General features: G+C 51.9%; 1 protein-coding gene across 2 annotated transcripts; it reads left to right on the forward strand.

Moving 5' to 3' along the window:
• The first annotated feature begins 6,709 nt into the window (after positions 1-6,709).
• Positions 6,710-12,293, forward strand: MSX2 (msh homeobox 2). Of its 2 annotated transcripts, none has more exons than XM_039239805.1 (2): positions 6,710-7,212; positions 11,044-11,132. In XM_039239805.1, exon 1 carries the CDS (start codon positions 6,806-6,808, stop codon positions 7,190-7,192), a length of 387 nt encoding a protein of 128 aa, XP_039095736.1. In that variant the 5' UTR covers positions 6,710-6,805; the 3' UTR covers positions 7,193-7,212; positions 11,044-11,132. The 2 variants fall into 2 exon arrangements, with proteins under 2 accessions (XP_039095736.1, XP_039095735.1); XM_039239804.1 differs by having other exon boundaries at positions 6,719-7,184; positions 11,044-12,293.
• The last annotated feature ends 3,687 nt before the right edge of the window (positions 12,294-15,980 follow it).

Below are 15,980 nucleotides of genomic sequence, written 5' to 3' on the forward strand. Positions count from 1 at the left end.
GGGGTCAAATGCTCACTTAGTTGCTGCAGGACCCTGTGCAGGACACCCCCTCCTAGCTGTTGTGAAATGAGCAGCTGTTTACGGGGGAGTGCCAAGGTTAATTCAAAGCCTGGTGAGTTTCGGGTCTGGGGTAGAATGAGAGCTATTTTTCTTTGAGGGCAATAAAAAAAAACCTACCCCCTCTCACACGAACCCAACACTAACTGCAACTGTCAAGACGTAGAGACCACTTGTCACAACTAAAGGTTCACTCCAAGTCACTTGGGGAAGGCGGTACCTTCTGAGACGGTCGCGTGAGCGCCCCACGTTCTCCACCACTTTGATTCCTGGACTTACTCAACTGGTGGTATTTATTGAGTCCCTCGCTGTGTTAGGGGCTCTTCCGGGCGCTGTACACGGTTCGTATCGCAGGGGCTCTGAAATCAGAGCTCCGTGGACCCTGGAGGCCGAGGGTCTCTGCACCAGAGGGTCCCCGAAGCGGCTCTGGGGCCCCGAAGCGCCATCCAGCCCGACCCCTTTTGTGGCCGCGCCTCTCTGAGCTGCAGTCACGCCTTCCAGGAAATGGGGTGCGCGACTACAGGGGCGGAGGCCGAGAGGGATTCGTGGTGATCGAGGAAGCCCCGCGCCCCAGTGCAACCCCGGGGAACAAGTGAGGTCCCCGACGCGAATGCGCTGTGCCACGCCTACAGCCCTGGGCGCGCAGTTTTCGTTACCCACCCCCCCACTGGCCCGCCAGGGTCCTCCTGCCCTCGATGACCTGCAGCCCCCTCCCACGACTGACACAAGTCTGGGGCTCCGGCTCCAGTGTCCCAACTCCCTCCCCACCCCACCCCCACCCCAGAAACGACTAACAAATTCTGAATAACTGCTTCTAGCTGTCTTCATCATACAGGTAAACCAAACCTAGCTGAGACCGCACCGGGCGACTTGGAGTGGAGCAACGGAAAGAGACTCTGTCTTCCTTAATTAAAAAAAATATATAATTATGCCCATTAAACAGCTCCCCACATATCCTTTCCCCTCACCCCCCAGGCCCAGTTGGCAGAAACAATTCAGAAGGCACCAAATAAGAGAGACTGGAGATTCCTGGCTAACCATTTGGGAATCCACACTCCAGGGTCCCCTTGCTCTGTGTCCCCTTGCCAATTAGTCAGCCCATCCGAGGCTCAACGCCCCCATCTGTCAAGGTGGAAGAACATGGAAATAGTAGATACTTCATGGCTGTGAGCAATTCCAAATGCGTCTGTTCCCACCTTTACAGCAGCTTCTGCCTCGGGGAAAATACATACATTTTACAATCAGCAAACCCCTGGTATTTACTAGTTATGAAAAACTCTTAATCGAGACTTAAGGTTCAATTTTTTCCTCCTTAGGGAACAATCAGGGCCCCTACATCTCTTATTCCTTAAATACGAGAGAGCTGACAGTTACTGAACCCTGGTTCAAACCTCTCCTCAGCCCAGCCCAGTAAGGGTGGTTTTTTTCTGGTTTTAAAGATGGGCACTGAGAAGGGGCAGGCGGGTAGAGATTTGTGAATGTCAAGGCAGGATCCCTGGGTCCCCTCCTGGATGGCGACATTGGTTCCCTAGGCAGCCCAGCCCCCCCCCCCCCCCCCCCGGCTTCCTGGGACTACCTCTCGCAGGGAGCCCTTTGCTCTTTCTGTGCAGGAAAATCAGAGCCTGGGCCCGGCACTGGGAACCTTGCTCCAGCCCCAGTGCAAGCAGGGTTTGGGAGGGTGCCAGCGAGCTGTGCCCAGGGGCTGGGAAACAGAGGTGCCTCTGAGCCCAACCATTTGTCTAAACCAATTTTTCCCTTTTCAATCCCTATCCCTCACGCAAGGGAGTTTCCGATCCGCTTCCCTCTCAAGAGGTGGGTGGCTATTCCCATTTACCAACTGGGGTGGAGAAGAGGGGGAGGGGCAGGGCCAAAGCTGAAAAAAGTTGCAGACTCATGCCTCAAATCATCCAATGCTGGGTCATGCGCCCCCAGATGTACATGGTACCAGGCAGATCTACTGAAAAGGAGGTAAACATATCAGTAATGGTTTAAGAACCAGTAATATCCAACCCTTACTGAATGCTGGACATTTCCATAGGACAGACGAGGAAACCCAGGAGATGAAGGGATTTATCCACTGTCCCCTGAGAAATACAGGGCTCAACCCTGTTTAAACCCAGGGCAGCTCCAGGATGCTGGAGATGGGATTACTACAACCACTCATTGTGAGCGCGGTGCCTAATGCAGCCACACTCTGTGCTACACGTGGGTCTGGTCAGCCTTCTCACCTAGTCCTTCATCAGCAATCCTGTAAGCAGGATACTAGCCTGCTGCTTCTCAAGGTTACTGAGGCCCAGATGGATGGCAAATGCTAAGAAGCAGGGCCTGGATTTGAATATAGGGCTAGAGAAGAAACGGAACTCATAGCTCTTTCCCCTTTTCCAACCCTCGCACCTGCCGGAGAAGAACAACCGGAAGGCTCCAGGAGTGGGCCCACCCCTCTCTAGACTGTGGGACCTTCCACTCCCATGGAGGACATCCTTGTCCCGGGCACCTTGTCAAAGTAGGCCCGCCCCACAGCAGGTCTCAGGCCAGCTTTGCTCCTGCCTGCACCCCGACTTCCTCATCTGTAAAATGGGAAGCTAATGAAAGCTCAGGCTTCAGGGAGCCTTGTGGCATCTGCAGAGCTTTGGCAAAGGACCCTTCTCTCCAATGCCCACTGGGGCCCCAGCTTGTGATCTCAGTGGGCACGGGAAGTAGTAAGCCGGTTGGAGCGTCCAGAACTTCAGAAGCATGGAATTTGTCCCCCCAGACAACCTCAAGAAGCAACCCTGAATGCCAATCTACCCTCCTCCCCGCTGCCCAACTTCCAGCTCCGTAACTCTGAAAATGATCTCTTAAGTGCCTGGAAGTATGCCCACCCCACTAAGGTCGGATTGCCCTCATTCCTACTTCTCAGGACACAGGTAAGAAAAAATGCTCAGAGAGGAGCAGCCCTTTCCTCGAGGTCACACAGGGAATGATGCGGGGCCGGGGTGGGGGAGCCGTGTTGTGGAATTCCAGGCGGACATTGGCGCCCGCGTGTCTGCCCGCTTCTGATACCGGGTTCGGGAGAATAGGCCGCTAACGAGAGGCCCATTAGGAGGAATTGTCACTCCTCTGGGAGCGAGGTTGTCCCATTAGGGCGAATTGTCATTCCTCCTGGAGCGAGGTTGTCCCGGCTCCGCGCAGGCTGAGTGCAGGGGCCGAGAGCAATTAACGCGGCTCCGGCGCGGGCAGCCGCCTCTGCCCGGGGCAGCGGGGGCGGGGCGGGGCGGGGGCGGGGCGCCCGGCGCGGCTGGAGCCGGTCACCCGGCGCAGCCCCTTCCCCTGGAGCCCGCCTTTCATCTCCCCGCGCCTGGCGCCTGCCCGCAGCCCTGGCCCGTCTACAGCCCCCTCCTCCGCCCCTCCCCCGCCTCCTCCTAGCTGCCGGGAGCCAGCGTTCGGTCCTGGGGGTTGCAAACGCAGGGTCCGCGCGTTGTCCACCCCAGTTTGCAAGTAGCGTTTTTGCCCTGGGACCTGCGGTACGCGTGCGCTGCTGCTCCACTCAGGGTTCCTAAACGTGCTAAACCCCCCCGGGAAGTGCAGGGACTTGGGGGGATGAGGTGTGTGTATAGGGCCCAGTGCTGATGCTGCGCGTGGGGATCCCCGGGTCTCCCACTTACAACCTGCGTGACTTTGGGTTGCACGCTTAGTTCTTCCTGGTCTTGATCTTTTCCCTGTAAAATGGGGGAAATAATCTCCGCCCGGAGCAGTGTGTTGGAGGAAACAAATGAGATTCTGGAGGACAGGTCCTAAACTATCTTGCAGAGTTGACGCTTCGTGCTGTGTTCCCTTTGAAACCCCACTTTTCTGCCTACAAATACTGCAGTCACGCCAACGTCACCAGGAACCGGCCTTTACTAAGTGTCCCCTAAACGCCAAAGTCAGCCCTCCGCCCAGGGACTACACCTAAACGACACCTTTAAGGCTACGCACAATTCTCAGCCCCGGAGATTTTACAAAGAACCTATCGTGAACTCCGTGAAGGCTGGCGATGAGCCTCGTTTCGGATATCCAGCAGAGAGAAAGCATTCGATAAATTGCTACTGCTTTTGATATATAATATTTTGTATTGATCCCCTACACCTCCTAGTGACGTTCTGTAGCCTATTTAATTTGATTGCTATAAGAGCCAGCCCAGGTAAGGATTCTTATCTCTCATTTTAGAAATAAACAAGCAGGTTGAGAGAGGCGAAGTACCACATCCAAGGTCCCGTGGCCAGGAAGAGGTGAATAAAACGTTCAGACAAGGCCGCCATCGCAGAAGCAAATGCACCGAAGGGGCTTTCCATCAAGGGCTAGAGTTGTGTTGAGGTTCTGCCTTTTCACCAGCAGAAGTGAGACCCTTTCCTGAATTTTCCCCACCCCAGCAGGGAGCTGGGAATGGGGAGCGCAGGAGACAAGGTGAGCAGGCTCGTCACCCTCTGGGCATCTCTCCTGCTCATTTGATGGCCAGACCTTGGCATCCCGGATTTTTTTTTTTCTTCTGAATGCCACTTATTTTGTTTTGTCTCTACTATCTTCCTTTTTCTAGCTTCATAATTTTCTTTCTCTGTCTGGACATCAGGACCTAAAAGTAGTAAGGGGAAACTCGGCTTCTGTCCCAGAAAAGTTCATGAAAAGAGCTATAGAAGTATTGATTTTTCCATTTTTCCCGGGAATGAGCCTGTATGCCCCTAAATTGACAAATAGGAGCAGTGTGTTTTCAGGAACAATTATAAAACAGTGCCCTGGGTACAGCCCAACTTGAAAGCTGAACCCTTTTGTACACTTTGGCAGCTTAGGGCTAAACGAATTTCAGGTTTGCTTCCAAAATATATAGCCTACACCTTGCCGGGTACCTCTAGAAGGCACAGAACTTAATCTGGATTTACCTGTACTGTATTTGAGATGCATATCTGCCCAACTATCATCAAGTATGACTCAAGGGGAAAATGCATACATCTCCAGATAGTTTAATTTTTTTTTTTTAACTTTCTCTGAGCTTCCAGTTTGGTGGGGGTGGGGGTGGGAGAACGTGCTCAGTGGGAGAGGGACCTGGAGGTTTTAGAAGACTGTGGTTAGGACTTATTTACTTTTTAGCCTTTTCAGAACAGTTCTACTCAAAGTGAATTAATTGGCCAGTGCAGACTGATTTCCCCCCCCCCCTAAGATTCAGATCATGCCTATTCAGGGTATCCTCGGCCAGCACAGTTTCACCCCAGGCAGATGTTTAGGGTGAAGAAAGCAGTGCATCAGAGAGCCGGTGTTGGGGGGGTCAAGTCTCTAAGATTCTTGAACTGGGAGATAGCCTCCAAGCCTTGATCATTTCAGTAATTAAAAACCATGTCCCCTCCTTCCAAGGCGCTGGGAACTGTTTAGCAAGCATCTGCTGTGTACAGGCCCTGAGCTGGTAGATTTCTATTTATCTCATCACTCTGGGGTAATCGTTGAGATATAGGGAAGAGCAGCTGCAGCCTGGAGAAGGTCATTTGAAGCGCTTAGGTCTTGGACGGGTGGCCTACGGAGGGATCCAAGGCCTCTGCGTACTCTAAGCTCCCTCTCCCCTGTCCCTGGGCCGGTACAGTCATCACTAAGGCTTTGAGATGTAATTACCCAGGGTATAATTTGGGGCTGGGTGGGGATATCTATGCTTTTTTTTTTTTTTAACCAGGTGCAATGAATAAAATGTGCTTCTCAAAAATGTACACAGGCCTGGGGTGTGCAAACGCAGAACCCGGTATTTCTGAGATTTGCAAGAGGAAGGGAAGCACTAAGTACTATCAGCGCCTTTTCCTTCCTCCTCCCCCTTGAAGGCAAACACTGGCACCAAAACACATGACAAACATAGGCTGAAACAAACGCACGAACACACAATACACCTAGTCTTGGGGAAAAGGTCGGATCCGGGTGTCGCTCAAAGGAGATTCAAGGGAAAGAAAACGCGCGCGGGTTAGTTTCTAAGCGTGCGCTGGTTTTGTTTCGAGTGGAAGAGATGGGGACCACTGCTTTAAATTTTCCAGTCGAAACTATTTGGAAAACCAGTTCCTGACCGTCTTCGGGCTCCCCATGTCCCTTCTTTAGGGGAGTTAACAGTAACAGCTTTCGCTGTAGGGCGTTTGCCAATAGCGAGATACTCTTAGAAGCGCCATGTCTGTATCATTTCCTTTAGCAGGGATGCCGGCCCGTGTTTTCAGTGCTGGCTCCTAAAACTGTAAAGTTAGCCCAGTTTCCACGCACAGTAGGAGCTTCACAAATGTTTGTGCAGTGTGAGTTGCCGATTTTAAACTTGCTCTGCAGGTGGGGGTTGGGGAAAGTGGTACGGGCGCGAGATGCCTTTTTAAAAAGGGGTCAAAAGAGAGAAGAAATGGGACTCGGCGAACTTCCTCTTTAAATAATCGGCTTTAATTACGCCATGGACTTTTCAGTTTTGGCGTGATTATAACCCTTGAGGGATCGCCTAATAACAACTCTGCTGACTGCTCCTGTAATTAACTCCTAATTTATTTCAAACAGGGAAAAAAAAAAAAGGCCCCAGCCTCTTCCCGGAGAGCCAATCAGACGCGAGCGTCTGTGGCGTCAGCGCCAGGGCCGGCGCGGATTGGCTGAGCCGAGTCTCCCACTTCCCCTTGGAGGAAAGGCACGGCTCCCGGCGCGCCCCTCCCGTCTCCCCCCAAAAAAGTTTGAGTCGCCGCTGCCGGGTTGCCAGCGGAGTCGCGCGCCGGGAGCTACGTAGGGCAGAGAAGTCATGGCTTCTCCGTCCAAAGGCAATGACCTGTTTTCGTCTGATGAGGAGGGCCCGGCGATGGTGGCTGGGCCGGGCCCGGGGCCTGGGGGCGCGGAGGGGGCCGCGGAGGAGCGCCGCGTCAAGGTCTCCAGCCTGCCCTTTAGCGTGGAGGCGCTCATGTCGGACAAGAAGCCGCCCAAGGAGGCGTCCCCGCTGCCAGCCGAGAGCGCCTCCGCCGGGGCCACCCTGCGGCCGCTGCTGCTGCCGGGACACGGCGCCCGGGAGGCTCACAGCCCCGGGCCGCTGGTCAAACCCTTCGAGACCGCCTCGGTGAAGTCGGAAAACTCCGAAGACGGGGCCGCGTGGATGCAGGAGCCCGGCAGATACTCGCCGCCGCCGAGTGAGTGAGCGTCCGAGCCGGACGAGGGGTAGGCGGGTGCGTGGGGGGTGGGGGTGGGGTGCTGGAGAGAGCCAGGGGCCGGTGCCTCAGGCTGGGGGGACGGAGACCCCTCTGCACTCTACGCCCGGGAAAGCAAGCCTAGGAGCTCTGGTCTGGCATCCGCGCGGCGCGTGTTCGCGATCCCCTAGCTGTGCAAAGTATCCGCCACGACTGAGGAATCGCTGGTCTTTGAAGGGCGAAACCTAGCTGGGTTCGCCGGGGCGCTGGGTTATCGGTTTCTCCAGTCCTCGGCCCTGCGCTCCAACCATTTTGCTTATTTTTGTTTCACCGTCCGGCGGGTGTCTGTCCGAAGAATGCAGGGGAATCCACGTTTCATGAGCACTCGAATATGTGCCAAGCAGAGGCGGAGGTGCCTTACCTCCTTTCAAAGTTCACAGCCCAGCGACTTGTGCCCTCATCGTAAAGACAGACTGGCAGAAATCTAACCCCCAGTATTGGACAGAAGTCAGTATCGCCCCCCTGGGTCCCGATCCCAGGAAGGGATGGCGGCAGAGACTGGTGCCGAGGCGAAAAGTCTGTGTCGTCCCCGCAGCCAGTGCCTTCGCTGGGAGCGGGCTGGGGTCAGGCGCGCGGGGCGAGGGCTCCGCTTGGCTCATAGTAATAATTAACAGCATTCCAGCAGCGCCTGAGAGTTGACAAAGTGATGCTCATTCGTTCACCAGATCCTGATCATCGGTGGAACCCCGAGTGTAGGCAGAGGCACAGGGCCGGTGGTTATCCCCTCTACAGACACCGGGCTTGAGGAGGACTGAACTTGTTTGACCCAGGTCACCAACAATGGCTGAAGTAGGCAAAGGGCCCTGGTGTCCAAACTCTGCTCCTCTGTTTGGTGCCCTGAGCACCTTTGATCCCTTTCCCCAAAGAAACCAAAGGGAGGTCTCCACACCTGTACCCCGCTTCCTGCCAATGAGGCCAGCGGGCATGCAGGCCCAGGTGAATTGATTTCCCCTCTAGCGTTAGCCATTTATTTGGGGGGGGGCTGGGTCCTTCTGAATTTGGAGAAGTCATTCCCTGTAGCCTTTTTATTTTCATCTCCTAGCCTTTAAGATTTGTCTACCCCCAGTGCACCTTTAGGAGAGGTGAGAAAGAGAGGGGTCTGCGGAGGGACCTTTCCCAAAGCCTGGAGAACCACACCTTTCTCCATTTCCATCAGTCAGCCCTCAAGACTCAAGAGGCATAGTATTTTGTGAACAAAACAAGGCCACGTACCCAGGCCTCAGTGTCTGTCCCCTCTGGCGTAGCTCTCCACCCTGTTAGAAACTCCGAAAGATTCAAAGGGTGTGGAGATTAAGGACTCAAAGAATTTAAACTCTAGTTTGCACAGTGCTTTATAGCACTTTTCGCCACATTATCTTATCTGATCCCTGTCGCTGCAGCTGGCCTGCAGTAACAGACAAGGACATTTCATCAGAGTTCAGAGGAATCAGCACACCCTGAGTTTGGGCTTGGCCAAAAAACCAAAAAACAACCTTGGGAATACTTAATGATCACCCATCTGGCAGTAGACAGGGCCCCGGGCATTGTAAAATTTAGTAGTCGGAGCCACACTGCAGGGTATTTGCCCATTTTATCGATGGTGAAACAGAGGCTCAGAAAGTTTAAGAAACTTACATTTGTTAGACAAGTATTGAGTGCCCATGGATTTCTAGGCCTGGGTCAATGTCCGTGAGCACATTAAGGATTCGGGCCTTACAGAGAGTGGTGCCCAGAGATCAGAAATCCTCACTTCTTTAGACCTTCAGGTAGTGGGCTGGCCAGTTCTCCACTTGCTCTGTAAACAACCCCCACCCCCTCCCCAAGGTGATGAGCTTTCCTGCTAGAGGGTAAAGCAGCTTTGGGCTCTGGGTATGACCTTCTGGAGAGAAAAATCCGAGATGCTGGAGAAAGGATTTAAAGATGCAACAAGAAGTGGTTCCTTTGGTACTTTGGGCCTGGAAATTGCAGTGGGAGCCCAGGGGCAGGAGCCTGGGGCAGGAGGGAGCCTCCTGCCTTGGCCAGCCTTGTTATTGGGAGGAAGTAGGGTAACTGCTGTTTTGGTTTGTATAACCGCATCCATCCTTTGGCTGGTTTAGAATGGGGCCACAGGGGTGGGGAGGGTAGCGAGGAAGCCTCTTAACTTTATGGCGATGATACTCCTGTGCAGTCCCTGTAGTCTAGGTTTTAGAATTCAAATGCAGCCTCTGGGAGCAGCCTGGATGACTGATCAGGGCCCAAAGTTCCTTCCAAACAGAGCGTAGGACCAGGCTTAGGCACTAGGAGCTTGGTGTCTGAGTTGAGACAGCTGGGGTCCCCCAGAGTGCTAGGTCAGGTTATTAAAGGGTGGAAGTGGGTCCCTGAGTCCCAGAAGGTGCTTTGTTAGTTTATTTGTAAATTAAGAAGTAGACGTAGGGGCCCCTGCTCTCCGGCTTATTTAGGGATTAGCCTATGCAAAAATCTACACTTCTGAGGTAGTTTCTTGGCCATCCCTCACCCAGATTCCTGGTTTTGATTGATTGTAGAACCTGCTGCTTTCTTTTCCATCACTAAAATGATGGTTCAGAATGTCACATTAGGACAAATCCATTCCTTGTTGGAAGCGGAGGTTGGATGGGACTTGTTCATATCACCCTCAAGTATGAAGTGTAAACTCTTCCTTGGGCCAACGAAGTAACTAAACAAGAAATGTGACATTCTCTCCCCACGAGTACTTTGGAGTTACTACTGTGGCTACTTCGGGAAAATTAGCATAGCTCGTAAAAGCCAAATGCAGAAAATTAATTGTTTAGCATTGTGCCTCTCAGCTCCATACTCTTGCCCCCGCCTCCCTTTGAGGAAAAGAAGCCCCAAGTCAGTTGATACTCTGGAATCACAAGATTGCCCAGTCCTATAATTGAATCCATTTTAAATATGGAGTCTGGATGAGGTTGGCCTACCTTTGTTTTGCTTGTTATTCCCTCTTTCTAAATCCTGGCGACAAACTAATCATTTACACATTTGCTCTAAACCAGAGAATGGGGAGAGATGAATAAGATGTCATCACATGCTCTCAACTGAGGCAATATGATTTCCCCTGACATTTACATTTATGAGCGGGCTAATTTTTCCCTCCTTATTAGTAAACTTTATATTACACAGAAGCACCCGGCCAACAAACTTATCCCACATTCAGATCTGTAAAATGATGTTCAGGTTTTATAATCTGCAGACTGGATGGAATGACAGCTGTGTGGCTGTTTATCGCACGGGGCTGCTTCCAATCCAGAGATGCTATTAATTTCCCAGCAGACCTTATCTGCACGATTATCCTGCATTGATATATACGCAGATGCACTCCAACTTTTCCCCGGTGTGGAGAGGGGGCCAAGCGCAGTTTATAAGACCTTTTCTTCATTTTTTTCTTCTTACGGGATTATCTCAGCATCTTAGAGAAGTGAGGATTATCATGGACCCAGCCCCCATTTTAAAGACCAGAGAAATTAAGCTCAGAAGAGAGGGGGTTTTGTTTCTCAGAGAACACTCAGCTCCCTTGGCTTAGGAAGGGTCCGGTCATAGATGTTCCATTTTTCCATTATCCTTTATGCTGTGGTTTCCCGTATAGTTAGTTCTGTGCACTGTTGAATCCCCAAACTTTCTGTAAAAAGACTCAGTTTTTTTTAAAATAAAGCAATTTATCCATTTACATATGGTACTTCTGCAGTTTTGACGGAGGGCCCTTTCTCAAAGATGGAGAGAGGAGGGCCTGTGCGGGCCCGGGCGGGGGTGGGCACACCTGGAGAGAAAGCCACTTCTTTTGCTAATGCAACCCCTCTCTGTTCTCTAGGACACATGAGCCCCACTGCCTGCACCCTGCGGAAACACAAGACCAATCGGAAGCCACGCACCCCCTTCACCACGTCCCAACTCCTTGCTCTGGAGCGCAAGTTCCGCCAGAAACAGTACCTCTCCATTGCAGAGCGCGCAGAGTTCTCCAGCTCTCTGAACCTCACAGAGACCCAGGTCAAAATCTGGTTCCAGAACCGAAGGGCCAAGGCGAAAAGACTGCAGGAGGCCGAACTGGAAAAGCTGAAAATGGCCGCCAAACCTATGCTGCCCTCTGGCTTCAGCCTCCCTTTCCCCATCAACTCCCCCCTACAAGCAGCATCCATATACGGAGCGTCCTACCCTTTCCATAGACCTGTCCTCCCCATCCCGCCCGTTGGACTCTATGCGACTCCGGTTGGATACGGCATGTACCATCTGTCCTAAGGAAGGCCAGCTCCATAGACTCCACGATGGATGGATGTGTGTTTAAATGGGTCCCCCCCCTCCAAGAAGGCAGTAGCAAGCCACTACTCCTGCTCCGCAAAAGGGGCCACCGACATAGTTCGAATTTCTTTAGGCTGGAGGCACCGAGTCCCATTTTCTTGGTGCCATCTTCTAGATGCCTCCCCCTACCCCCCTTCACAAAGATTGGCTCTGATGGTTTTTATATATAAATATATATGTAATAAAAGATAATACATTTTTTTATACAGCAGACGTAAAAAATTCAGATTATTTTGAAAGGCAAAATTTATATGCATAGTATCTACTTTTTCCCCTATATATCTCCTTCCTAAAAGAGTCTAATATGTCCATTTGTCTTTTCTCAGAGGAGGCCCACCTGATTTGCTAAAATTGCTGACAATTTGGTGATTTTTGATGATATGATTGCCTTGTGCTTATGGAAAACAAAGATTAGAATTAGAAACACGCATAGGAATGAGATAATGGAGAGACTCCTCAAAATGACAGGGACACATCACGTTTTGGCATTTTTACATGCGTTAAAAAAACTGATTAGGTGCTACCATATTCGTCCCTATATTTCCCCCTCTTTACACATTGTTACAGATTGTTAAAGTTTTAACTTTTTTTTTGTAAGATCATTTAAAGGGGGTTGGGGAGATGAGATGAGTCCTAAGGATACCTTGGGGTAAGGTGGGGCTTGGAAGTACTTCCTAATTCCTCCTCAGGCTGTTGCTTAACTCCATTTCAGATAATTGGAGAGTACAAAGTTAAAGCCTGTCGGCGGAATTGATGGCTTCTGTGAAATACTAGGTACGAGAGTCAGTCCTCACACATTGCAAAGGTGATTGGGGGGCGGGGAGTGTAGTTAATTCTCTGCTTTTAAAAAAGAATATATCTTGTAACCATTACCTATACGCTAAATATTCTTGAACAATGAATAGATCCAGAAAGAAAAAACAAATCATGCTTTCTCTGTGTGTGTACCTATTGTATGTGCTAAACTTATTAGAAAAATTTATATACTTTTTAACATGTCGGGGGCAGAGGGTAAAGCCATGTTTTGACTTGCTAAAAATGGTGTTGTCAAACAGCCCATTTACTCCCCGGTACTTCATCTATCTATCAATCTCCTCCCGCCCCCCGCCCCCACCCCCCAGTATACTTTTATCCCTTTGAAAGGGTTCCTTGTATAATTTTATATATTTTATTGAAGAGTTATTTCTTATCTCTTATTCCGAATTAAATTAAACATTTGTTTTATTGCAGTAAAGTTTGTCCAAACAATTATTTTAAAGGGTGTTCTCTCTTCTTAGCTGGCTTCAACAGCAAAATGCCACCAAGGTGGGGGGAGGGGCTGGTGATCTTTATTATGACGTTAGCGTGAATCCATGAAGAGTTGTGCCCAGATTCAGCCTGGGGTCGGGGAGTCTATCGAAAATAGGGAACCAAGTACTTTGAGATGTGTCCTCTGGCAGCCTGGGTCCCTCATGGAAAAGAAGTGGAACTGCTCTTCAGTTTTCAAACTCTAGCGAAAGACGAGCTTAGAAGAAGCTGAGGGGTTGAGAGATCTGAGAGGTTGGTTAGCTGATCAAGGGAAAATCTTGAACTTGAAATCTCCCAGCTCCCAAAAGGGCAACCGATTTAAGACTGGGGGAAAGGGACCTAGAGCTCTTTGCAAATGTCCCGGGATTGTAACGAGATGCATTCCCCCGGTTGGGAGGTGGGGGCGGTTGCCTGATGCCCTTTCAGGAGTGTGTCAAATCGCATTCCGTTTACCATTCCTCACTCCTTCCAAGGAGATGGACCCCGAACAAACGCTCTTTTCGATTTGAAGGGGGGAAGGTGGTTCATTCAAGTCCCGTTCGCTTTGCAGCCTCCCTTTCCACTGGGTACAGAACGGGGTCAGGCTTGGGTTTTGAGGCATCACCATTTAAAATAAAAAAAAAATCAGTGGGTGAGGGAGGCAGAGACGGATCTTAAATTCCCTTTTTTATTGCACAAATAAATCCGAGGTGGCTACTGATGAAAGCTTCCGGAGGTCTATTTTCGGATGAGCCGCTCTGGTGGCCTTGGGGACGCGGGCAGAAGGGAATCGAGAACTTTCACGCCGCGGATGGAAGCTGAGTGGTGGGGAGAGAGACCCCAGGCATCGATTCGAACCGGCGCGTTCCGTCTCACGTTCTCATCGCGCCGAAGCCCGGTTTGGAAGCGGGCGCCAGAAACTGCATTTTCCCGCGGGGCGGACGCTCGCAGGGGTCGGGCGGCGAGTCCGAGCTGTCCCAGCTCCAGCGCCGAGCGCGACCCGAGCCCACAGAACCGCGTTCTCGCCGCTGCACCGCTGCCCTCCGGAGCTGAGCCCCGGGAGCCTTCCCCCAAACCTCCCCAGTGTTCGCCTCTGCCATCCGGACGGGCCTCCCCAGCCCGAGCTCCTAATCCCAGCCCGGAATTCAACCGTCAAGTTGGGTCCCTAATTAGCCCCGTCCACCGAGCTTCCTCCCCGGCGCGCCGCTTGACCCCGCAGCCTCGGGCGGTCTCCACCCGGGTTGGGGGACCCGGAGACTGCAGCTCCGGGTTAAGACAGCTTGTCCTCTGGAGAAGGGGTTCGCAAACCAGGGTGCGATTAGGAGGATTGCGACCTGCGTGGCCAGGGGGGTGGGTTGGAAACGGTCTGGGCGACTGCGCAGTCCCCCGGTCGCCCCAAATCCCAAAGGGAAACTGAGGCGCGGAGAGAGGGAAAACAATGTGGCCTTGGCCCAAGCATACACACCCCCGGCGCTACCGGGTGGATGGGGGTACCGAGGTGAGGATGCGGCAGGGCGGCGGGGACTTCGACCACAGCCAGAGTTCCTGCGGCCCCGGCGGTGCGCCTGGCTCCGGGGCTCCCTCCTAACCTGCCCCGTGTTCGGGTGGGCGGTCGCCACGGTCCCCACCTCGGTCAGGCTCGGTAAGCCAGGAGTTCCAAAGGCCCAAGTAACAACCTGCGGCGGCAGGAAGACCTTGACTCAGCAAGGACCCGCGAAGCGAAGATGCCAGTCATCTCGTACTTTCAACCAAACTTTTCTAGAAAGACAGCTCTGCTTTGAGGAAAGAGGGAAAGAAAGGAGAGGAAGTCACATTTATTGAGCTCCTGCCAAGTGTGGACAGCAGTAGGCATTTTCTCGCACATTTCATTGAATCGTTGCACGTCCCTTGCGGATGTGTTATTGGTGCCATTTTATAGATGAGAAAACTGAGGCTCAGAGAGGTTGCTCACGGAGGTCACAGACCCAGTAAATGGCGGCGGCAGAATTCAGGCCTAAGCATGAGCCTAGTGGAGGGCATGAGGGCCTGCAGAGGACGTCTTAGACCTAAAGTTGGGGTTTCCAGGACTCTGCAGATTCCCAAACCCTGAGAGCTCATCTCGGGAGCATCTCCCTCTAGCCCTTTCTCCACCTCACTTTGGCCCTAGAGGGGTTTTCCCACTGAGTGCCTGCTTCCCTATCACCGGGGAGCCGGGCCCAGCCTCACCCCCCAGCCCCCAGCACCCCTGCGGAGGCAATGCTGGGGCAGGGCCGGCAGGAGGTAGGCAGCGAGGGCCTGGCTGGCTGAGAGCAAGCTCTGGCAAAACGTCTGCCTGACCTGACTGAAAAGAGGATCCTTGCCTTTGAGCAGAACCTTGTCTGACCGAATGAAAACTCCCACGGCCATTCTTTGCTATAAAAGCGGCTCATTTGCCACGGGTTGGAGAGGCCATCCCCAACCCCCCACTCCCTCTCCATTGCTGGGTTTGGAATAAACATAAACCTCATTTATAAAAGAACCCACGTCACACACACAGGCGCGCACACACGCACGCACACACACACACACACACACACACACACCCTCCCTGAAATCACAGGGCCCAGTGGGTGAAGTTGATTGTGCCTTGTCCTTCTGCAGTGTAAAAAAAAAAATTTCCAAATCGGTGATGCTGTAGGCCTCTTTAATGAAATTGGTCAGACAGCCAATGAAGAAAAGTCGGCTGTCAACTCCTGGACCCCTCTCCCCCTCTCCCCCCCCCACCCTACCCCCTCACCTCCTCCTTACTAGAAACTAAATAAAAAGCAGTAAAATTACTTTCCAAAATAGCCCGCTTCAAAGCAGAGCAGAGTACCGGGCTTCGGGAATCCGGAGTCTTGCCTTGATAAGGTTCATAATAATCAAATCCAAACTCCATCCACCTCCTCTGACTCTTTCCAACCTCCTCCGGACCCCTCTGCATTTGTTGATGAAAACACTTTGATGTCCCGAGTCCTCCAAACAATTATTATTATAATTTTAAACAACCTGGTATTTTCCATTACTAACGGCTCGGGCTTTGAAGTTACACCTCATAATTTCCTAAATTAAATAAATCATTTTAAGTTTGCACTGGGAGGCTTTTAATAGCAGAGAAAGGAATATCATTATCTTATTGAGACCCAATTGTGGTGGCTCCGGCTTGGCTGTAGCTAGGGGCAAAGTAGG

The sequence above is a fragment of the Hyaena hyaena genome, unplaced genomic scaffold (assembly GCF_003009895.1).
Source record: "Hyaena hyaena isolate Hyena2069 unplaced genomic scaffold, ASM300989v1 scaffold_160, whole genome shotgun sequence".
NCBI classification, from domain to species: Eukaryota; Metazoa; Chordata; class Mammalia; order Carnivora; family Hyaenidae; genus Hyaena; species Hyaena hyaena.

Coding starts and splice junctions, on each gene's coding strand:
- MSX2 (XM_039239804.1), top strand. CDS start 6,806: ATGGCTTCTCCGTCCAAAGGCAATGACCTGTTTTCGTCTGATGAGGAG. Junction 7,185..11,043: donor CAGATACTCGCCGCCGCCGA/GTGAGTGAGCGT, acceptor TCTGTTCTCTAG/GACACATGAGCCCCACTGCC.